At 36.9% G+C, this 25682-nt stretch overlaps 1 protein-coding gene across 5 annotated transcripts in view; it reads right to left on the bottom strand.

The window, feature by feature from the left end:
- Positions 1–2275: 2275 nt before the first annotated feature.
- LOC110375899 (uncharacterized protein) overlaps positions 2276–25682 on the bottom strand; it is a 76689-nt gene continuing 53282 nt past the window's right edge. For 2 of the 5 annotated variants that reach the window (XR_002429509.3, XR_007510732.2), the window contains 4 exons: positions 5409–6823; positions 4799–4918; positions 4169–4223; positions 2276–4026 (listed from right to left, as the gene is read on the bottom strand). Coding sequence is in view for 3 of the 5 variants with exons in the window: in XM_021334187.3 (XP_021189862.1) it covers positions 4809–4918; positions 5409–6795 (1497 nt within the window). In the remaining 2 variants the exon portion in view is untranslated. The remainder of the gene's footprint in view (positions 4027–4168; positions 4224–4798; positions 4919–5408; positions 6824–25682) is intronic. The other 3 variants (XM_021334187.3, XM_021334188.3, XM_021334189.3) reach the window with 3 other exon arrangements.

Raw genomic sequence — 25682 nt, 5'->3', positions numbered from 1 at the left:
CATAGTTATCTCCACTTTGTTATATTAATTTCGTGTTGCGGTTTTTGAGCCGAAGCGGAGCAGTTTAATGGTAATGCTCCATTATATTTAAGGTTATTTAACACTGGTGTTCCTTCTTGTTTAGGAAATTAGTGGGTAATGAGGACTTGTTTACGCTGCCCCTTAATTTGAGGCTTTAATTAACTGAAAAATATTTTTTTGTTTACTGTGTGCGGGATAAAAGTTCGTCCTTTTTTGTTTCTGTACAAGTAAATGAAATGTGTATCATTAAGCATATTCATACAAAGCATTAAGCATGGATTTTCAATCGAATCTCGATGAAATTGATTTTGCTTCGATGGTTGCATAAAAAAAGAATTTATAGAGTACTAGCTTTTGCCCGCAACTTCGTTCGCGTGGAATAGTGACTACCAGCAGATTTTTGATTTGACCAATAGATGGCGCTATATGTCCGGAATAATTTTAATTATAAAAATAATATTTTTTTTTGTAATAAAAACTATCCTATGTCCTTTCTCAAGTTTCAAACTATGTCTGTACCAAATTTCACACAAATCGGTTCAGTAGTTTAGGCGTGAAGAAAAGACAGACAGACAGACAGACGGACAGACAGACAGACAGACAGACAGACAGACAGACAGACAGAGTTACTTTTGCATTTATAATATTAGTTTGGATATCTCTATAAACGAGACTAAAATAAAACAAAAAAGGATGCGCTATCCGGCTTCGCATCTGTACGCATATCCATTTGCAGAAACCATAAACACGCACTCCAACAAATCCACAATAAAAGCCATCACAATGGCATTTCAATTAAACAAACTAGATAAGTGTGCGGCTCGTATCCGCGACAGACAATTATTAGTGCTAACAAACGATACGCCAGAGCAAACAGATTTCCGTACATCCATCAAGGCACGAGCAATATGCCGTGTCAATACATACGGCATTCATCCAATACGGGGATTCATACGACACGAGAATTGATCTGACATGAGGTTCACTGTGTGTCTGCCTCTAATTTATCGAGCCAAACATTCGTTCAAACAAACAATTCGAGACATGTAATACCCGCCATCTGTACGGTATGCTCAAATCCCTGCACGCTATATTGATATTAATTGGACGACACAGAAACCGCTCGGATGGGACTAACAACAGATTAATAAAGGACGATCCCGATTGTAGGAATTCCCTTTGTGAGTTTGTGATACACGCGGCAAATAAATCCGAATTAAGCTATTTTTTATGTTCCGTTATAATTCACCTGATCAAATTGAATATTTTTGATTCATGTTCCGGCTTTGTATTCATATTATGAAGTCAAATGAGACGAGTAACGATTCTGTATAAGATCCCTAAGAATTCAATGAGCCCTCAGCCTTGGTCCCGACCTGCCCGATATTTTGTAAGTGGAGTAATTTTCTATTACATTGCTTAAAGTGGTCTTAAGTCTAAGATAAGTGGTCTGGGTAGTTTAATCGTTATTTACAGAAGACCAGCCATAACTTTTGACTGGATTTATCGTCTTTTGTACTGGCAGGAGTACAGGAGAAGAAAGTAGTCTTCGTGCTCAACATTTTAACGTGTCATTCTGTTTTTTCAGCGGTTTTGAAATTTAATAGTAAAAATTGTTACCAGTTTAACCAAGTTTAACTAAGAAACATAATTGTAACAGCGTTGTAACTGGATCTTCAGTTATTATATCTTGAGAAATAATTTAGTTCAAGTAAAATCTACTGCCTGGTTTATTTCATTTATTAGTTTGGTGGAACCTTGTTAAAACATTCATTACCATGTCATGTACATAGCCTTGTCTAACTTACTTTATGGTTAATACCTGCTATTCATCGCTCGCGATTTTATGAACAATATTTTTACAAGCAGCTGAATATTGCATGTACTCGAACAAAGAGTATGTGTGCTCTGTTTTTTATTTTTATTGGCAATTAAACAATTAACCCGTCGAGCGGCACAAAGGATTGTAGGCTCCCCACTGTGCCGGGCGAAATTTTATACTCATTGAAGGCGTATTGTGGTGAATTTAGGGTTTGTTCTCCCGTTCGCGAGATGAAAGCTTTGGACCCGTGAATGAGTATTCCCATAATATATAATAAAAAATAAAGCAGGCGCAGCAGGGTATTGAGTGCGTACGTAAATTAGACCGCGTTTCTGCACTCTTTGTATTCACCTTATGTACTTATAGGTATTTTTAAAGTATGTCCCTCAACAAAATATAGACTATAATTATAGGTATAAAATAAAAATCAAAGACTTTTTGTAATTTATTTAATAAAAATCTCTTTTGACTTGAACACGATCACTAAATTACAGACAATTAAAGAAATATTTATTTCATGTAACATTGAGATTATTTTACGTCGTATCAGTCGAGCTTAGAATAATATTAGTTACAAGACAGACTCCTTCACTGACTGATAAAATGAAAATTTACATTATTACTACGTAGGTATGTACATGCTCTTGTGACATTCATAATAAATTATACTCTTAAATACGATTAAAGCATTTCACTCTACGCCTTTAGGCTTTATGAAAATGAATACTCTTTTTAACAAAATATTATTTTTAATGTCGGATATGTTTGAATGAAAAAATATAGCTGTACGTAATGTGTTTTTTTAAATAATGTAACATCTGTAAATCGGGAGCCGCAATATAAAATTATGAACAATTACGGGCAACATGTGGCGTAGAGTGAAAGCCGTCCAGTTTTATTTATGTTTGTAAATCAGCACGCATAGTAATTCCCATATGTCAAATCTGTACATGTAAAGCCGGTGCTCCGAGACTGCCTCGAGGTAAGCGGCTGCCTCGAATACTAACGACGCCTCGCAACCAGCCACGCAAATGTAATGGATCAGCGACTTAATACCAAAATACTACTACAAAGGCATGTGTTACCATTCAACACAGCATTACACATTCATGAATCAGTTACCATAAAATTCAATAAATATCCCACAAGTGAAAACAAATACCATATTACTGCCATTTTATTCAAAAGTCTTATAACGATGACACTCAACTGTTTACGAGAAAATGCATGTAAAATATTAATTAAAGCGTTACGACTGTGACTGTATACGTACATTTACATCTATTTACATAAATTATAAAACAAATAGTGCACCATGTTTTTCGCATGTATTTACAAAATATACAACTATTTACTAACAATTATTAACAATATTTTACCGAATGAGATATTGTTAAAAACTTTTATGAAAACAAATAATATTCCATAATTTTTATGTTGGAAATAAATAGATTGGACCTTACAATTGTTGTAGCTCGGGTCATGAAATTATTTATTTACAAGGGCGGTAAAGGAAGTGGTGACAGCTGTTACAGTAGTTTTATGTAAAGCACCATGTTTTGGGCAAAATCTGTAGCTTTTAGAATAAGAAATTTTCTTATATCGAATTACATTTATTTATCTAATATTGTTGATATAGAAAAGTCGCAGATAAACACCAAATCGGTAGACAAAACTGAAATATTAGCTAACATGGCAGCTTCATATCATGTACAAAATCGGTTTCAACTTTGTCAGCCTTTTCATGTACCTATTAACTACTAAAAATTGATAAGTAACAACAACGTAGTCATTACGTTTCTATGAAACGATCGTTATAACAATACAAATAATTAATTTAGGCGTTTCTATCACTTCAACGTATACTCTCCTCGTTTGTCCTACAGTAATTGAATGTCTGTTCACTTTATTTACACTGGCTACACCTTCGTACAGTTTGTCTTTGAGACTCGCTGAGGTGTCGACAACTTAATGGTGCCCAGAGAAGGGCTCAAATGGAATGTTTCTTCATATTGTAACATGCAGGACTTCCTACATGTTAGGTTGCTAGGTTGTTGTTCATCGTTGTCCTGCGGTGTTGAGCAGCCCCTCGGAGGAGTTGGAGGCGGGAATGCCGCGGGGGCTCGGCCCCTCAGCTCTGTGCTAGGGAATCCAGCGGCACCACCAGTTTTCCGTTGGAGTAGCTGCAACAAACGAACACTTGAAATTACACGAATATTTGACGTATTTTATTAGTTACATGTATTCATAAAAGTAGAAAACTAGTTGCTATGCATGTTTAAGTTAGTTAAAGAAGTGAACAGTAAGTAATAAGTAGTTATTAACCTGTATGGTATAGTGGCTGTTCTGGATTTAGCTCTGCTTGGCCTACACGCGTCATCTGCAACCAAGACATTTCAATGTGAACGGTTTTGAATTGTACACTCCTCTTTGTAATGAACGTTTGTCTTGGCGGATAAAACGGAAACTTTCCGCTTGTTCATAGTTTATATCGTATCGACGAGGTTTAATTAAGTGGTAGCGCACGCTATTGTCTCGGCTCTTGCGGAACAATACTTATCTTAAGCCGAAGTTAGCAGAAGTAATATCTGCGATACCTTAATGAGGGAACTTTGTATCGACTTCGTTAATCGTTTCTGACCTGGCCGATTCGATCTGTTCTGCCTTTATTATTTTAAATAGTATTGCTTATTTAAATAACATTGTTAAGTGTAATACTGTGTTGTGTATGATTGTGATAGGAAAACAAAAAAATAAAATAAAATCAGATATGAGTTTCTCTATGAGAGATAAATTTTGAAATGGACGCGCATTTGCCAATTCAAGGAATTAAAATTATTCGTATTTATTACTGGTAGAAAGTTTAAGGGTGTTATTCATTCGCAGCTAATTAGTGATGCAAGCCAGTTTACTTTCTGCCAGCAAAGTGACAAGTGTGTTGGCGGAGAGCCTTACCATAGAGCGGCTAACATCGTTGTGAGAGGCACGCATCGCATTTGACGGGCTCGGCACGCCGCTTGCCCTGAGAGCCCTGCGAGCCGGACTTACGCCGGAAAGTGTACCTAACGAGCAGACCTGCAATGCAAAACGCCGCACCGTTAACAAAACAAACAACTAAACCAAAATGAAAACAACAAACACAGAGCCAAGCGCGCGCGTCCATCTGAAAAACGCCTATGGGCGGACGAAAGCGGGCCAAAATAAACAAAAAAAGGAATGATGCTCTCAGGGTTTTCATGACTTGATACCGCTAGGATTCATTCACGTTTTATGGGAGAATGAAACTTTATGCTTTATGCATTTCTGTACTGGATTTATGTTCATACTATGCAGTGTATCGTGGAACTTCCTAAGTGGCGACGACGAATGTTTGGAGTATGTGCTTTATGTTTTAAGTTTAGTTTGAGCTAAATACAGAAGTTATGAACTCATTATGAACTAAGACAACGCTAACATTCTATGATAAAACAACTATAATACTTAAACGTTTACATGCATTACTAGAAGATGAAGTAGAGAAATGATTGTAAGTAAGTAGGTACCTAGTCATAATTTATGAACTTACCAGTTAATCCGGCTTTGTTGATGCTGTTGGAACTTGAGAAACCAGATATTTTCTTCCAGGCTTTTTTGTTCCAAAACCCAGTTGTCTTAGCATCCCCACAGCTGGAGCTACGTGGCGATGGTATGTCTTTGGGGCATCGCAGACCACACTCGTCCGCGCCTAGAATCCGCACGCCTGCCCCTCGCGTGCCGTACGCCACGGCGGGCAAGTGCGGCACTGATCCCGTCGGTTTACGACGCAAACTACCTACATAACTTGCTCCGCTACTGCTACCACTAAACCCGCTGTCTAAGTCTGGTGGATTACAACTTGCCGGCGAAAGTAACTCGTCTGTGGGACCGACTCGCAACAGTTCCTCGATATTGTCTCTGTCTTCCGCACGTTCCGAATCGGGAGATTCGCATTCCGGCATGAGCATAGCTTCTACACTAAGATTTAACTCTCCCAGAATTCGTTTGTGTCTCGATTCTACTCGACGAACTTCCTCTTCCACAACGCTTCTATCTAAAGAAACTAGTGACTGTCGTGGAGCGTATCGATGTTTAGGGCAAGTCCTAGATCCATCTGTAATTTCTTCATAAATATTTTCTTCTGTGCCATACCTAGTGACATAATTATGACGCGATGATCGATCTCGCGGTATGCCACCCCTGCCTCGTTGACGGTTCACCTTCCTTGATGATGATGGCATTGATAAATGGTGATCGTAGTAAGCATAGGAGTAATCAACTGGTTCGAACCGCTCCATTGTTGCTGCGATGTTGCTTCTATTCCAAGTCTGAGGAGGCGGCTCCCTCGATAAATTGACTGCAGCGAGCCGTGCAGGGAGGATCTCATCCAAATCCCTGGCACAGCGTTCGTCGAGTGACTGCGCGCCATCGTCTTCTTCACGTCTATGTTTTCTATGCGGTCGTCGGGATGTTTGAGAGCGTGGGTGTGCTCGGTCGCAATCAGATCCGTGACCATGGGTATAGTCTGGTGTGTGGCTACGATTGTAATCAATAGGCCTATGTTTACAATCTAGTGTATGGTGATAGTCAGGAGTATGCCTCAGACTGTAGCTGGAGTTCCCTTCGAAGTCTGAGCGGTCGTAAGAAGGGCTGTCGTCAGCATTACTAGTATGGGCATGGGGGCAGTCGGCTGCTATGCCGGATTCTGATGAGGGGTAGTCGTGAACCTCTGCTGTGACGAACGATTGCTGCACGTGGTCGTCTGGTCGCGCGGGCTCTGACGTGGCATGTCGGTGATGTGGGCGCGGTCGCGTGGTCTCGCGGCAACTGGCGAATGTTCGCTGGAGAGTGGGCGGGTGTGGGTAACGTCCACAACGATTGTCGTACACCGCCTCCCCGGCCTCGTCGGGGCTCGGCGGCGCGCTTCGTGATTCCATGGCTCATCCTCTCATATCCAATTAGTACCTGGAAAGAGAAAAACCGTTAATAATTGCCGAAATAAACACACATAAATATGAATTATTTTCTTTTTAATATAAGTCACGAACCTACACCGGCGGCGAGGCCGAGGGCAATGAATCCGAAATTACGCGCTGCGTGATAAGGGTAGGGTAAGTGACGATCAACACAGCAGCCGACGTCGATATATCATCGCGCTGTAAGCACATTTTTAAGCTCCCCTTTTTACTTTCCCCCAAGCTTAAGAATATATTACGCTTTGTGAGGGTTAAAAAATCATGCAATATACATAACAGCGTCGTAATTACAATAAAATTTATTATTGTTACACAGTATTAGTGACACTAATTGCCGACATTAATTTGGGGGATTAAAAATGAACATTAGGATCTTGACGTTAGACTGTAATGGTTATGGCATAGATAGTAAAATGTTTAAATGGGTTTATTTAAAGTTTAAGATCTTAGTTTTGGATAAATTGTAGTTATGTCCTAATGTCAAAGAACCAATATTAGAATAGAATGTTATTTATACCTACTTAGGTATTGTTTTTGAATGGTCTTATGACCAGCACAGTCGTAATATCTAATTATATAAATACCTACCATAGCATAAAAGTAGACATACAATAACAACATCCTGAATACAAAAATCTATATCCATTGATAAAAATGCAAAACTAACAGACGCAGAGAAACTATGACAAAACAACAACCTACCGGCGACCGCTCGAGAGACTCGAAGAAAACTCGATATTAAAATCGAATAAGCGCTGTCTATACATTGTACAATTTTGCAGCATTACAGTAATCACCGCCCATCAAGAGACGATAAAATTATAAGTGTTTCATTTTCTATGCACCCCACGCCGCCATCATTATAAATAATAAGTTTTTTGTAGTGTCCACACACATGACGTGCTCGTAGAGTGACCATAGTAATTGGTTTTCTTTTTTTTTATTCTGAACGGCGTTATGCAGTACTGACAAATTGATGAATTCAATGTGGGGATTGCGATTTTTTTGTGATTTAGCTCTAAGCTTGTTTTAGTTTGTTTGGTTAGACGCATCTGGTGTAAGAGAAGAGTAAAAATGAATTGGTTGCAGATTTGTGTTTTTATTAGATGGTAACATTAATGAGTAGGTATCATTTGTTTTTTATTTGTGTACTAAAGAAATAAGTATCAGTCTTTTTGCAAACAAATAAATTCAAGAACATCACCATAGAGGGCTTATTTTAAGTACTTAATTTTCTAAGCTTCTCTCAACTTTTATTTATAGAAAAATGTCTGCAATTTTAGCTAGTCTATTGAACCATCTATTCAGTACATAAGAAGCTTCACAGTTCATTGGCTTCGTACTGGGAACCAATTATTTATGTATCAAGTACCGTCATAGTGCTGTCTGGTGACTCAATAGGTGGCGACCTAATGAAAGCTTGTCACGTTTTAATTTGTCCTTACTTAACTATGTCTATGATTGAGCTTGTTGGCTATGCAGGCGTTATTACTCAATTGTTTTGTCTAGCAAGAAGTTAACATTCCTTTTTTTTATCCCATTTAAGAGGTTTTCCTTTATCAATAAAGTTTAAACTTAGAACGCAAATTAAAAGATCAACGGTCTTGCCTTTCATCTATGAAAGACTTTTAATAGAAAAGGCTGATGATAACAATACTTTTAAGTTTAGGATACCGACTCTTTTAGCGTCGTTTTTTTACCAATCAATATAATATAAGTTCCTACATACATTTGAAACGTTCGATTCCCTAATGATACATAGTTGAACCGTTCTAACTTTTCTACAAGAGATTGATGTCTCCGACAAAACGGCATATGTACAACCAATTCCCCGCAAAGGGATATGTTTTCAAACATAGTTTCCTTTAATTTCGGGAACACGTGTTCGAGTTCCCGTATGAATTAGTGTGATTCCCATTTCTTCAATATTTGTATGATAAGATAAGCCCCACTTAAGTGTGTTTACAGGAAATATTAATGGCAGATGTGTCTTAGATTCTGATTTCTTTAGAAAGATAGGACACGTTTGGTTGGTTTTGAAAAAAGGACCTTTGCTTTGTCGGTTCCATGTTAGCAAGATTTTTGACCCTTTTATCACACTGGTTCACTTTAGTAGCTACAATTTTTTTCTGTATTCAGCCTGTATTTTTTATACTAGAAAGCACATTTAGGTATTTAAAAAGTCGTGGTGGCCTAGTGGGTAAAAGACCAACCTCAAGTATGAGGCGCGGGTTCGATCCCAGGTCAGGCAAGTACCAATGCAACTTTTCTAAGTTTGTATGTACTTTCTAAGTATATCTTAGACACCATTGACTGTGTTTCGGATGGCACGTTAAACTGTAGGTCCCGGCTGTCAGTGAACATCCTTGGCAGTCGTTACGGGTAGTCAGAAGCCAGTAAGTCTGACACCAGTCTAACCAAGGGGTATCGGGTTGCCCGGGTTACTGGGTTGAGGAGGTCAGATAGGCAGTCGCTTCTTGTAAAGCACTGGTACTCAGCTGAATCCGGTTAGACTGGATGCCGACCCCAACGTGATTGGGAAAAGGCTCGGAGGATGATGATGACATTTAGGTATTTGACTGTGCGGTAAAAAGTAAGTTTTCTAAGAACTATCTAAGTTATACATAACTTAATTACAATGTAATAATGTAGTAGAAAAGGTCCTTACTTCAATTATTTCCTGTTCTTTGCCCTAAATAAAGTATTACATGAAATAATTATTAATTGTATTGTTTACAGAAACGCATCACTGTTTTCCCAAATTATTATTTGTATAAATAAAATGGAATATAATATTTCATTCATCCGAATGTTTATAAGCGAGAAATTATTAATGATTTTAAGGTGTTCCTTTTTATTCGATAAATTAACATTTTCTGTTTCAATATTTTCTGTAAAATAATTAAATGGTAAATTAATTATTATTTTATGTGATACTTAACTGCCAAAAAAAGGATTTTTGGGTTTTTTGTGTTGCCAATAGTTCACAATATCATCTTCACAACACTTAACCATTCCATAGATACAGACCAGATTTTAATAAACTTCCAAAAACACATTTCGAAATCAAATTATCAAGAAAGAAAGAAGTTAAAACAAACATTTGAAGCGAACATCATTATCCAAAGTTTTTAGTACGAAAATAAATGAACTCTTTAATTCCAGTTAAGTCGTTTATAATCCACGCAATGAAACCTGAGTCGAATCGTTAAACGAATGCAGTAAATTTCATTTAAAATATTCGTTAAATAAGTTTTATTCACTTTTATACACTAAAATACAAGGATCGTTAATATTGTTTGAATGGAGAAACTGGCTGGTTGTTTTCGATTATTTCTAAGTACAAAACCCACGCATACTAGTTCACTAGTGTATATTAATTACATAAGCATTAATTTATTAAATTTAGGGCTGATTTTTCAATCATCAGTTAACTTCTATCTGAGGAATAAATATGGCGGTTTGACATATTTCCCATACAAAAACTGTCAAAACGTTAAAAATATTCCTCGGATAGAAGTTATTTGGCGATTGAAAAATCTGCCCTTAATCCATAATTCCAATCATCATAATAACACATCGCTAAGTTATCACCATGCTAAAGGCATTTTTGTCTTGCCATTAGACGCATGTAGACTCGATATCATCAGTGAAGAAACATCCTATTAATGTTCTAAAACCTTATATTTAAGCACCTACTTGGTAATATAAGTTAGGGAAGAAAGTGGTACAATTTTCCAACCCGTAGGTATAAGAAAGCTATTAGTCTCAACGTTGTCGTTCACAGATTTGAATTCTAAACGAGCTCAACCTTTTTGCGCTTCAATTCTGTTTGTATTATGTTCCTTTCACAGACTGCTGGAATTCGGGAAATAAATAAGTAACAAATGAAAGTTCACTTCAATGCTAAAATGAAGAAAAGCCGAGAAAACGAAGCCGATTCGTTCGACAAGACCCCATTAATAAAGATAATGATTCCTAAGACCTGTCTATTAATAGCAGCTAATCCCAGATCGTATTTTGTTAGTCTGACTGTAATGTTATCAGTAACTCCGGCTTAGCATTCACTATAAGCTAATGAACTTGGGAAAGCAACTTAATATATTTATTATTATAGGTATGCATAAAATTCCAGCTCGTTAAGTTTAATTTGTTCCTTTATTCATTCCTGTAAAATACGTAGTATAAATAAGTAGGTATGTTTTCATTTACGTCAGCTCTATAGTAACCATATCACGCCGCGAACTCACTCAGAATGTAATTAAAGAGACTAGGGTTGAGCCTTCGAAACTATTACTTACAAATGTTATAGAGAACAGTTAATTCCGGTGCCTATCGGCCGTTTTATGTGACACTCAACGCAGAACGGTTTAAGTGCCCTTTGAGGAGATCTTCGCGTTTTATTGCTAAGAAAGTAGTTAATAAAATGTGCGAAAATATCTCTGCAGAACGTTACTATTCACAGTTTATTTGAGTAAGTTATAGTTCTTGGCCGGCTTACGCTAGTGGCTAGCTTAGTCATTACTTTCCTATTACGCTAGTAATTGTATTTCAATGAAATAGTAAATGAATGAATGCTACCATAATGATAACTTTTGTACATTATTTTTTACTTAAAATCGTAGTTTTATGTTACCGCTTTAGATTAGCTCTTATAATAGGCTCAGAGAATGTCGTAATTAAATATTTTCGTTTGTGTTATATCAGATTTTAAGTAATTTAATTAATGTAAATAATTGTTGTATCGTTTAAAGTTACAACGTTTTTTGTGATCATAAATTAGCTTTAATAAAATGTTTCTCGTTTAGTCTTTTTCCGCCGCCACGCTTGTCTGGCTCTTGTGGTTTTTACAAAAAAGAATAATGTTCTGGCGTTCAGCATAATACCGACGACGTTAATATGTAAATAATATAAATAACTTCTAGCCACATTTTCAGCAAGCGACGTAGGTAATAACAAGAATAAAATTAATTTTTTGATATTCACTACATAGAAACCAAAGCTTTCTCCACTGTTTCTTTAGGCTAAAATGAATTACCTAACTTAAAAGTTAACTGATTAAATCTTGTCTTAATTATATTTTAAACAAACTTTTTAAATCATGTTTCTATAAACACGTTTACTTGTAAAACAAAATCACTGACAAGTCGAACATGTTAACACAACAGACATAGTAACAAAACTCAATAAAATACATATGGCCGTATAAATTAGCGCCGTGTACGATGGAACGAACGCACCCAAATTTGAATTTGGAATCATATACTACAGAGCGTTAACTAATCGTGCGCGTCAGAAGTTTTAACACAATTTCTTGTGTCGGTAATAGTCCGTACATTCTTGATTCCACGAACTTGCGATCCGTCATCAGGTCGGAGAGCCTCGTTAAAATTCAGTAAAGCTAAGAACACATTACAAACGAATAGGCTCACTCCGTCTTAACAATTATCCTTCAGTTTATACACGCTTTGCAACCGAAATTAGGGACGCGTTCCGAAATTCTGATATGTAAGAAAAGCTATTATATTTGTTTTACAAAATTGGGCTGTGTAATTATAATAAAGTCTCCGTCGTTTATCTAGTGTCTTGGTTGATTTAAGTTTGTGTTTTGTTTGAGCTTGATCCCGTAACTTCAGTGCGCAGCGGGATAGAGGCACCCACGTAAAAAGGTTTTAATTTATTTAGTTTAAAGCGGTGGCGTGTGTACACAATTTTAACATAAATGAATATAACATTACGTATAATGTACGAGTGGTAATGTATGTTTTTGTTTGGCTATGTTTATTTTCACGTAACAATTCAATGTTTTGTTTAACCTGAAAAACAAAAGTTTTGTTTTGGATATAATAACACAATCTTATAATTTTGTTTAGTTTTGAATTTAGTGGTGAAAATTAAAACATTATCTTTAGAAATGAGCCCTAATGGACTCTATAAGGTACTGGTTAAAGGTACGATGTTACCTCATAGACCATACATAGTAAACAAACATCTTAGTGAAAGGGAGTTTAAGAGCAAAGTTTACATGGTAACAGTAGAATATATTAACATTAAAGTGTGGAAAGATATTCGCACTCACCACGTTATTATTGTACGTGGTTCAAGTGATATCCTCACTTGGCGACTTGCAGTTTTCATAACACTCGAGGGAATATGGATATCTTAGATGTCGGCGAGCGGTCTCCCACAAGTGGAATTAGAAATGACATGAAATCCTTTTGCAATGCTTTCTAGAAAGTCCTTATTCTGGGCTACGTGGATAGAGTCGTGCTTGACATCGATAGAACATAATATTATGACTTATAACTGATTCGTATTTGTGAAGCAAGGATGTGATGTGCGGTTTCAGTTAGTTTGCGGTTTTTCTTGTAACAGGGTTGTGTGTTTTGTTCAAATATTTAATCTTAATTAGACAATGGATGAGGAAACTTTTTGACATCTACGTGAAATGTTTGGATAGTAGAGATTTCCTATGATTCATTGTTATTTTATTCCTACAGCCACATCGTCTAAGTAGTTAATTATAAAATGAGTTCTTTCTCTGACGAAAATAAAGTGAGCCAACCATAATAATAGTCTTTATGCTGTAATTAAACATATAGGTATTGCAATCCAAGCGACCAAGCCAGAGTAATAAATGTTATGGTCGTAAAAACAAAAATTTTATCTTGAACATAACGCAAAGAATCTTCGAAAGATTTCAAATCTTCCATATTAAAGAATTGGTTGTACGAACTACGAACATCGCAAAATCTTTTCGTTTCAAAAATAGTTTTTCAACATTTTATATATAACAGCTTGGATTATGAAATCGCCCATTTATTTTACGGCAAGATTTTCCTAAGGTGGGACGCGTGACTACCCAATATTGCTTCGTCCCCGCGGCTCCCAATAACACATTTTTAAGGATTTGTGTCAGGATCATTTTATATGAATGGGGAAAATATTTCCAAAGCTCAACGTTCGAATTAAGCTTTACAAAATCTGTCTTTCATCTTTAACATTAAATATGTATTGGGTGAATGTTAGAGCGATTATCGTCAGCCTTGAGAGGATTACAACGTTTGTTCACTACGACCTATTAAATGGCTGTAAAATATATTATATTGTGCGATAATTTCACCTAGATACAATATTTATTCAGTTCTCGGTTCTCAAATTAAATTGCATTATGTATGTAATTTACGTGGAGAACTTAATTCCATTTTCCATCCATTGTACAATGTGTATTGTTGAATGCTAATTGTCTATTCCAGGTTTATTCCCATACTTTGTCGTAAATTACTACACGCGTGCAGTAAAAATTACTTATTCGATTCACCTGATAATATGTAGCGAGCATGTTTAAAGTAAAACTATGTGAATTCAATGCTTTTAAACTAAGGACTTGATTGTTAAATCGGTTCAATGTGTATCCAATGAATAACCACTAAATCTAAGGGCATTCCTAAGTGAAAATTTGCCGTCAGCTCCAAGGAAACGAGCCGGCGAATTGGCTACCAGCCTATAAAACGTAATGTCACATTCATTTGCAATTCAAGAGTCCTCAGTCTGTATTATGCCTAATAAAATTTACATATTTAAATTAAACTGAGAAATAACAAGATACTGAAACCATCATGGCGCTTAGATTGCATGGACGTTTGTATTTTTAAGTACACATACATACATACATACTTTCATATCTTCCTAGTTTCCATGACATTTTTAATTTGAGTCACGATGAACCAGCGGAGTGTCATGGCCCCGGCTGTGTGAACTCACGCCCTGAATAAATTAGTTTGCGCGTTGGATGAGAACTAACTCAAACAGCTGACTGATAATAGTAATATTATTGTAACGTCTCGCTTGTGTCAACTTGTCGACGTTGCACCTTCATAAAATCAACATTTTACACTAGGTGCAGACAGAGGTCATTCCTCTCGAGTGGTTGCACAGCAAACAGTGATAATTAATCCAGTATTAGTCACCACGAATGCCAGGCATTCGATACGTCTCTGATACGTCGGTGGTCACGCCTCAATTGACAGATGAAGCTGTCTAATGACGTTATCTTGGCGTGCATATGTTGTGAACTGACTAGTTCATTCAGTTGTAAATGTGTGGAATTCAACGCGGTGTTACTTGGCCGGTTATAAATCACGTTGGAGCCTACGCGGTGTCAAGCGCGCAATATTCATGATTGTGTCCGACCCTGTGCAATTAGGCTATCTGCGCGATGGCATCGAAATGTGATATGTGTTGCTTTAAAAATGATTCACGTTTCCGATATAAAGCAGCGTCCAAACAGATAAGTGGGCATCATAACAGATACGGCATTACGTCATTGTGGGCAGACGACCTTTGGCATCAATCAGTCGGTGCAATATGATAGCTTTAAGCTTCGATATCGTACAGATGTTTGTCACATGTTGCATTTAGAGTAGTTGTTTTGTAATCAATATCGTCTATTGATTTTAAACAAAAGCGATGCATATCAACGCTGCATCTGGGTTGCCATTTAGGTAATAGCTATAGTATTGTTGAAAAGACGTAATTGTATAAAAAAAAAATTGTTTGTCGAAAATTCTCTACCAACTCGTTATCTACAATAACGCGATAAAAAGTCGAAACCAGTGTAAGCTTTTGGATTCGGTATTCATCCTATCTAACTGATATACAACAGCCATTATCCATTTTTTCAGATAAACGATATGTTGGAATATATTGCCCAATCTTCCGTTACCCATCGCTGCTTTCGAGAAAAACTCCATTCATGTTTCATAAATAGGCCAACATTGAAAGTTATCGAAGAAAATATCATCTAACGCCCCAACGGTCTGATAAAATATTTTAAAACATATTAAATTGAAAAATATGGTGACATTTTATTGCTTATAATTTGAACGTAAAGAAAAGAATGTTCAAAATAAAGTTTCAACATTATTTATACCAAACTGTTGAAACATGTTTATAAAAGTTCTAAACTTATTATGAAATAAGTGTTACAACGAATTTACATGCAATAAAATTCTCTTCCGAACTAAATGGTATCGGGCGTACGATTGTTAAGGAAATGTAGGAAGTAGGTAAATAAAATGGTCATGAAAGCAAGCTAGTAAAGACAGGTAATAATTTTACAGAAGTTTACGATCCAATTACGAAATAGTGTGATGAGGCTCGAGTTTATTGCAGTGCTATCGGCGGCGCGTCCACTGTCCGCGGAGACCCCCGTGAGTACTTAGCTGATACCGTTAATTTTAAGTGCACGCGACACTAGGTGAAAGTCCATAGTCGTAATAACTCACAGCGATAACGTTGTAAAGATAACAGCACCACACTATTTACACAATGTGATTATACATTTTAATGACGAGGAAACTTTAACAATAAGGACAAAATATTGTACGCCCGCTAAATTATATCAGATTAAGTCTGGTGTTGAAAAACTTTCGTAAAACTCGTTTCAAGAAAAATCTGATAAACAAGAATTAATAACCAACACGGTAGTGGGTTAATTTCATTTTTATAGACTAATTAAAAGTTAAGATTTTATTAATTAGTCGATTTTTAAGTCAATTAACAACCGAGGGTTTTTATTTTATTGGTGGTCCAAGCAAGATGAGTCAATTTGGACACTTTAAAGTTTTATAAGAGCTATAAAGTTTGAACAAAGCAAACAATATAAATAAACATGAGCGTTCTAAATTCGAAACGTAATTAGTGTAATGGAGCCGGTGAATCCGGGTTGTATTTTAGAAGCAGTAAACCCTGAGGGTTGTCGCCATCGGGCCGCAGCCGGGAGTGGTCGGTGCTCGGTGACATTCGCTTTTACACTGCAAGTCACGTGGACTAATGAATCCACTCACCTTCGCGTCCGAACCCACCTTTGTACATAATTTAATCAATCTGTTTATTTTGACACTTTACAAATTAAGCGGCGATGCTTCACAGGCTGATTAAACATCACGAGGATGACAGGCTTTTAAGTATTTTAAGCTTGCATGAAATGAAGTTATGAATGAACTCGCATTCACTTAGAACAAAAATAGTAAATCCAGTGACGTGGCAGTTTGAGTTTTTGTCGATAATATTTTGAGGGTCTGATTCAGATCCGCATAGAAGTTGTTCGTCATTCATGGATCAACGAAAGGGTCGTCGTAACCTATTTTCGCGCAGTTTGGACATAAAAAATGTTATCAGTCGAGCAAGGGAGGCATGCAAGTCATGAAAACAATCAAATAAATCCTCCAACGGGGTAAATGTTTATGTGTGGGGAATTTATTACGGGATTGTGGGTTCGTAATAAAACTGTGATAACGATCGCCATAAATAAATCGCTGTTTAGAAATATTTAATGTAATTAAAATATAATGTCCCTGGTAACTTTACAATCAAATGAATGAGGGTTTATTAATTTTATTCCAACGAAGAACATCTATTGCGCTGAATTGAAAATCCGAGTAGGTTCTTGTGAATTAATAGGTTAGTGCAGATAATTTTATTGCTCAAATAAAATAGATATAAAAGTTTGGATGGATGTGCAGATACTAACAGTATTAGGTGGGGTACCTATAGCTTGCACGTATACTTCAGAATAAAATATAGGCTTTATTTTCTTGGTGAAAAAACCTTGAGAACAGGAAGATATCCAAACATATTTAACAGTAAAGTAATGAACTAAAAGATTAAAGAAGCACAGAGCGTATAACCCGCATCACACGCGAGACAAAGTTTACCAAACGTAAGCGTTACACCATTAGCGTATCACAGGCAAGTCACAGTGCAAGTCACCAAACTAATGAAAGCCCAGTTTTTACTAACGGCCACACGTGAATTTGCAATCTCCCCCTTGCATATGAAGTTTAAAGTAATGGCTTCGAGGAAAATTTTACGGGTATGCTAGGTACTAGGACTATACATTTCATGTAATGACTGTAAGACCAGGCAAGCACGTACACAGAGTACAGTTGAAGCCATTAAGAACGACACGTTTACTTTCGTGGAAGCGCAAGCCGTGGGGAATATTTGGATCAAGTATTCGTTATAATGATTTCAAGCATTCCCGTGAATTTGCTTTGAATTTGAATGAGTTATTTCGAATTGAAGATATTTCGGTTTGCTTTGCGGTTTGCTTGAAAGTTTTCTTTTAAGTTCGTTGAAACACATTTGTTGTTTTTAAACATAAATACATTGTGGTGAAATGTTAATAAATATTGCTTCTTTCTCTTCTTCTACCCAGCAGCATTACTTACATTTTTACCCATATATTTTTATCGGAGTTATGCGGGTTTTCGGGAAATATTTTGCACATTTTACTCGGTCCATCGGAAATCCTTCACAAAACCAGGGGAGCCTGTCCGAAACAATTCATATGAAATACGGAACATCCCAATTGTATACAACGGAATTCCAATAATATACCGTGGAGGGATCCTATTTTAAGAGCTCCATTCCCATTGACCTTTCATTCTTGCGACTATGTCAATCGGCAGAATTATGGGTCTGTACTTAGATCTATATTTGTGGCATAGCAGACAGGAGTCAGACAAAAGCGATTCATCTGACAACGCCTGCGGATCTCCAAAAATACATGAATCGTATGAATTTCCTTTCCATTACTTTTATTTTTTTCGTTTAGACTATTTTTATTCATTCTTTGCGTTTAGTTACGCATTCCGTTAGCTATAATTTGTTAATTAGTGAATAGCGTGCTAGTGAACATTACAAATAAATGAAAACAGACAGGCTCGTTCTAGTATAACGTGTTAATTTTTTCCCTAAAGTATTGTAGCTTAAATAACGGATACAATAATAGTGTTGAGAATTTTAGGAATGTCGCTTATTAACTTTAGGACAGATATCGGCCGAAAGCTCATTTATTTCTTGTGCTCACATACCTAATTACGAAGGGTTTATTCAATTAATGCTTTAGTTTCGGTAAGTGCCAATGGCTTTGGGGAGTCGCCGACGCATCAATCATTTTCTCATCCACTTTATGTCAACTTCAAATTTTGATACTAGGATGATGGATGGCCGTTTCCACAATGTCGCCGAACCGCCGTGGTACCCTCGGATTATGAAGTATCAACCTCTCACGTGTGGGGAACAGCTACTCCAGACTAAATGAAATTTCGACAGTCGCTGCAGAGACCATTAACATATAAATCAACGTTCATAACTCGTAGACTTTGGTTTACGACTCAAAAAATAAAAATGAACCGAGTGGTCCCCGTCAGCGCTCCCGGCGGTTAAGGCGACGACACAAAACGAACAAATAAGATTTCTTCCACCACGACTGGAAATACTTAAGACAGAATTGTTTGAGAATTGCGCATTGTTGTCGTTTGTATAAATAAATCGGGTAAAGTTTAAGGTTACGTTAGTGAGCGTTGTTTTGGTTTTGGTCGTAACCAAAACGATTGTGAATAGGTTGTACATTAGTGGGGTGGAACGGTTTCAGAGCCAGCGGGTTCGGTAATCAGACAAAACGGTCAATTACTGGTGAAATAGTGGCCGTGTCGCTGTGCTCGCGGCGCGGTGGTGGTGCGGGCACGCGCACGATCGCACGCGTCGCTCACCGGAAAAATGAACCTCTCATGAAATTTAATGTGGAAATGTCTTGAAACGACGCCAAACCCGCGCTTGAATTATTTATGATCCGCTATTTTAATGGCGTCCCCGTTCGTTCATTACTGTAAGAGTGTTTCTTAATTTTGAATGCGAAATAGGTGTTGCAATTCCTTATTATGTTCGACGTTATGAGCTAAATAAAACGTTGCCAATTATTTATTGCTTACGTCTACTTCTTTATTATGGAAATGCATTCATTGTGGAGTACACAGGAAGTGTTGTGTCTGTTTGTAGCGAGAATGTAATATGTAAATATATAAGTAAAGGTACATTTATTTATGGTGATATTGTTTTGTTTTTGTCACGAAATTCCCAGGGGGAACTTAAATGGCAGCGTGGCTTCGGCTAAAGCCAACTTGCAGGGTTGTGATGCAGTAAGGATTTGCTCGACTGTCAGAAAAAGTTGTTCAAGTCACATAGTGCTTTATAAAGCCAACAAAATAAAAAGAGCTTCAAATTTTCCTGTACTGTCGAGAAAACATACTCGCATTAAAGTTTGTGAGTCAAATAAAATCTCTGTTCTCAGACTAAAATACGAGTACAAAACGGGTATTCCATATAATTTGATCACATCATTGTTCGGATTGAGAATTGTGTTTGTTAACTGTAATGCAATGAAATGCTATGTAGATTTCTGAAGGATTTGTTATTGGAAATAGAGTAGTAGAACAAGAACATAATAACTGCTCTAAGCAAAAAGAATGAGAACTTTTTTTGACCTATGACCCTGAACATTATACCTCATTTATCTAAATCGTTCGAAGCCACATAAAATTACATAAGTAACTGAATTTATTCGAAGTATTTTCTTTCAATGAATATCTGCCACGCTTTGATGATTATGGTTAAGGCAATAACTTAGCTGGATATGGTAATTTATCATCATCAAACCGCCACATAATTGATTACTTCTGAACATGAACCGTTCCTTTAAGCTACTACCATCAGCGATTCCAAGTAATATTGCTATAATCAACATGCCTCATAGCAGCGCAGTGTTAGTAAGTACACAGGTGCCGCTGGCCGTGAATAATCTAGTAATTTCAGGACACCCACAGGGTACTTAGAGGTGGTCTATTCTTAGAAACAACACGGCAAAGTTTCATTTTAAAAGTACAGACCTTTCAGAAACTCAGTAGTTGCTACATATAATGGTGGTTGAAAGTCCGTCGCGACGTGAAGACGACAATGTAGACACCTCAGCACTTTATAACGATGGCGCGCGCTCGCCAGTGTGGGCAGTAGTCCTGTATTCGCAAGGAGACGCCTATTGTCGCGCGATCGATAGCAGTAAATCAGGGCCCACGCAACAGGCTGCCTCGGAATACGACCATCAGCGAAATATACCACAAATCGTAAACACATCAATAGCATAACTTATACACCACATTGTGAGGGCGTCAATAAAATAGAATAAACCTATATCTGCTACAATTCGCGTGCAATACGCTCGCGGTACAACTTCTAGCGAAATTCTGCGTGAAACAAGTCAATTGTTTTTGTGGTAACGCTTTTTCAAAGTTTTATTATTGTTGTTCCTAGTTTGTTGTTGTTTAAATTCGATTAACCTAGGTAACTTTCGTGTAAAATTTGCATATTAATGAAACGGCAGAAGTTTGGCAAACAAGACTTAATGCTAAATGTCGAACAACCAAGAGTACCGGCGAAATGAATACAAAGACGAGGAAAATCAATAGGAAGGTACGCTCAATAATACCAAACTAAATACTTGATAAAATTCAAGTCGATGGAAACGTGAGGCTAACAGTCGGCGGCACGAAAATGTTATGTAAACAGCGGAGTATCTCTCCACTGTGGCCCGGGGTCGTCCTACTGAATAAATAACGCCAAAGCAAAAGCAAACTCAAACAAAAGTAAATTTATTCACCAAATACGACGATTAATACACGATCTCACGACAGATTTATACTCGTGGCCAGAAGAATAAGTGTAGGACCATTACGTATAGCAGTAGTGGGTATTTGTAGCGACGACCGGCGGGATTGTTTGGACAGGCGCTTGTTATATTCTTGGTAATGATAAATCAATGAACTGTCATGAGGATGAATCTCTTTGGGTTCTGGTAATATTTCTCACATGATAAAGATGAAAAACAAAATCTACAGATAAAAATAGTAAAAAAGAAGCTTCTTAGTCAGCTCAGCGTTAAGATGGGAATTATTGAAATGAAAAATTATTAAGAGAGCATTTTATTACTGTGTAGTTGTTAATTTATGGCTATGCGGTTCATTAAAATTAATTAATCGGTGCAAGTTGACATCGGCGTGATATTTACTCGGCCTAGTTTTACAGTAGGTACTTACAATAATACTATATTAAAGAAACTACAATCGATTACACGGCTTAATTGGTACAAAGATCAAAAATATAAGCGGGCCACTACCGAGGGATCGTGTCGTTAAATTCTCTCGTACCCCTTTTAGATCAAAGAAGTGACAGTTCTGTTCATTAAGCCAGTTCCCAATTTGTATAAGCATTGAATACAAAATTCTGTCAATAAGTATCTTAATAAAAAGTAAATAAATAGAAGCAGTGTTGCTGTCATAAAGGGAAAATCAGCTTTGGAACGGAAATTGAAGTTCCGTGGCCGGGGGCGCGCAAGCGCACGGCGGAAGCTACGCCATTAAGTCCACTTCCAACGCTTTATACAGTTACAGTAATTATTGTTATTTCATTTATTACGTCAATGATATATTCAATTATCTTCTTACTAACTGGATAAGTAATTGAAGACGTTTAGAAGTAGCATTCGCAAGTTTTTATGTTATGTTTGTAGTCTCGCTCTTATCCATATTATGTAGGAATTAGTATGGATATGAAATGTATTAAAAAGATAAATTATAAAAAGTAAATAAACACAAATGCTAAAAAAGCATTAGCGACATCAAAGAAACAAACACAAAACTATTTACAGTTTTGACGGACAATCTAAGCTACTACAATAAAGATTAATATCCATTACGACAGACATCTACAAACTGTATGTAGTGCTATAGAAAACAGAATAACAGACAAATATTCTCACAGTAACGGTTCATGAGATTCTTTGTTTTGCCCGGGACTAAGACAAACAAATTTTAAGGTTACGCGTCCCCGAATACAACATGTGGTGTTATTTCTATTTAAATTTTGTTGAATAACAAAACACAAAATAAACTTTCTGTGAAAATAACAAACACGTGTGCCTACCGAGCTGTTTCACAAATGACTGAGCTTTGTAAAAACGGAAACTAAATAATTGTTTGCATTGAAAGACTTATTTGTTGAAGCATTCCTTTAGTTGTCAGATGTGCCCAGATGTGACAAGGACATTGCCTCGAATAGCTTTCGCTTACTACCATCTTACTCAAGGTTGTAATACAAATATAACAAATATTAATGATGGCATAATGATAGTGGGATCGTCAAGTAAGCAGAAGCTTATGAAGTAAAAACATAAGATGGAGTAAACAAAATCTTGTAGATTCGTGACAAATAGTGAATAAAAATTCTGCGACAAGAACTTAAACAGTAGTACCTGGTGTCTTGGATCAATACCTATGCAATATGGAATTTAAGTAGTCATCTCTCAACATATTTTTTTCGGAGAATGCCTATTTATCGGTTTTCTATTGTTCCACGATGTACCGCAGTAGAACAAATTGTTATAAAAAAAATAATACAAAAGAAATTATTATACAAGCTACTGAGCTTTACAAAAGTTGCAACATGAAACCAAAAACCCCGTTTTGAGATAACAATTTACAATCCTGATTGATCTTAGATAGGGCTGCCATCCGTCCGGGTTTCCCCGGATTTGTCCTCGTTTGGAGGCCGTCCGGGGGCCGTCCGGGCGGGGTTTCAAGAAGTGTCCGGGGAAAACCCGGACACTTTTCATGTAAGGAAGCACCTCATTGAATTTAAGTATATGTTAATAGTAAATGGATTACAAATAAGTTATTATTTTGTTTAAAAAAATCGTAGTCGTTCGGGGGAAAAATGCGATTTACGAAAAATGTCCGGGTTTTTTTAATGTTTGTCCGGGTTTGGCGAAATTCGAGATGGCAGCCCTAATCTTAGATAACATGACTTACAAGACTTATTTATCCCGTTTTCTTGAAATATTATTATGTACGTAAGTTACTATTAATAATGTGCAGTATTTAGTTGAGTGGTTTAACTTGACAATAGATCAGTGCAGATCGAGGATTCCGGGCTGTCAGTTGTCCGGATTACAAGAGAGCCACAACTGTCATGTCTGCGCTTGTTGTGACGTCACAATGAGGTCGGTGCATTACTATTGCTGCATTAGTATCTAATATTAATTCAGCTAAATATATGGGCTTTATAATGTACAGGTATATCGGTAACTGGTTCTTAAGCCCTTAATAAAATTACAAAAAGAAAATGACTTTCCGGTCACTGATTTGTTTGTCAACTGAAAAATTGCTTTAACTTCAATTGAAACTGAAAACCACAGGATAATATTTAAGCTAGAATAAGGTCATTGCCTGGATTGTGATTCAAGCCACAGGAAACAGGCAAATATATGCTAAAGGGCAAAAAGAGGGTGGTGGTAATGACAATAAAGAGCGCAAAAAAACAGGACATTTTTGAACAAAACATTATAATTCTTTGAAATTGTTTATTTTTATAAAAATTAACGACTTCATTATTCAGATTGTTTAACCTTTGGACCGTTATAACACTGTAAAGCTTTTAGTCATACCCACGCAAAAATTAAGTTGTGATAGGTCGGAGGTAGGGCTGCCATTTCGAATTTCGCCAAACCCGGACAAATATTAAAAAAACCCGGACATTTGGCGTAAATCGCATTTTTACCCCGGACGAGTCCGATTTTTTTTTTAACAAAACAAGACCTAGTTTTTAATATTACTATTACTACTATTATATACTTAAATTCAATGAGGTGCTTCCTTACATAGAACGTCAGGGCCATATCTAGCTCAAGTAGTAGGTACCTAGTGTTTGAAAGATGATTATTAAGACTTAATATTTCGAAGGTCATAAATAAGAAAGCTCATATGGAAACTAGGAGTTAGCTTCTTGTTAGTAATAGGACTTAAAACGGCGCTACCTTTTTGATAGGATAGACAAAAAAATGTTGAAAAATACAAACAACCGTAAAGTGAAGTCGCCGAAAATTTTTGAGTTTTGGGTCACTAAAGCACCTACACCTACAACTTGTATAATAAAAAAAATCCGCAAAGTGAAGAAGCCGCGAGCGAAGCGAGCGCAAAATTTTTTAAATATTGGGATATTAAAGTAGCTAAACGCAAAAAAATATAGTGTCAAGAAAGGAAGCCGCGAGCGAAGCGAGCGCGAAAATTTTTGAGTTTTGGGACACTTCGACTTCTGCAGTCTGTGTGTCGATTGTAATTCAACTCGTAAAAAAAATGTCCGGGTTTTCCCCGGACACTTCTTGAAACCCCGCCCGGACGTCCCCCGGACGGCCTCCAAACGAGGACAAATCCGGGGAAACCCGGACGGATGGCAGCCCTAGTCGGAGGTGAGGTCAACCTTATGATAAAAGTAGTTTCTATTTCTCAAAGTTTTCACTTTCAACATTTGACAAAGTTTCTAAAGCTGCACTTACCTACTAAAGTCTGATTGAAAGAATTTAATAAAGTGACATCAGGAATGCGCTCAAAGCACTATAAATCGCAATTGATTCGCCAAATGGCGTCCTCAGCTTAGCCAGAGAAGGCCGGAGTGACTTAGGCACAAAGAAGGAGGATTAAGGCGTAATCTCGACGGGCGATGCTGGGACACGCGCGTCTCCGCCGAGGCCACATTAAACCCACATTAGGTCTCCATCGATTACGACTTGACATTTTGTTACGTGCAGGTTATTTTACGTGATGTCGCGAAATGCCTTTTCCGTGTACTGAGAATTTTTTGTTCATATTCTCGGGGGTTTTCTTTGAAATTTGATTTGAATAGGTGATCAGAAAATTATTCGCGTTTATGAGACATCAACAACAACCTAAGTATTTACAGTCTAACTACTGATGCAATATTCAGGTCTAACTGAAGTGGTTAAATAAGCACTCGAATAGATATGCTAGACTTGAAACCTGCACTGTAACTAAACAAAACAATGATAACTTGGGTGATCAAATTTCGATCTAGAGAACTGAGTCAAAATACGCAGTCAGTTATTTGGTTCTCAAGTAGACAGGTAATTCAATTCCAAGAGTAACTTAGTTACTTGT

Source organism: Helicoverpa armigera, chromosome 8 (genome assembly GCF_030705265.1).
Source record: "Helicoverpa armigera isolate CAAS_96S chromosome 8, ASM3070526v1, whole genome shotgun sequence".
Lineage (NCBI taxonomy): Eukaryota > Metazoa > Arthropoda > Insecta > Lepidoptera > Noctuidae > Helicoverpa > Helicoverpa armigera.
Note: the sequence above shows the minus strand (reverse complement) of the source record. Positions and strands in the feature narration are given on the sequence as shown.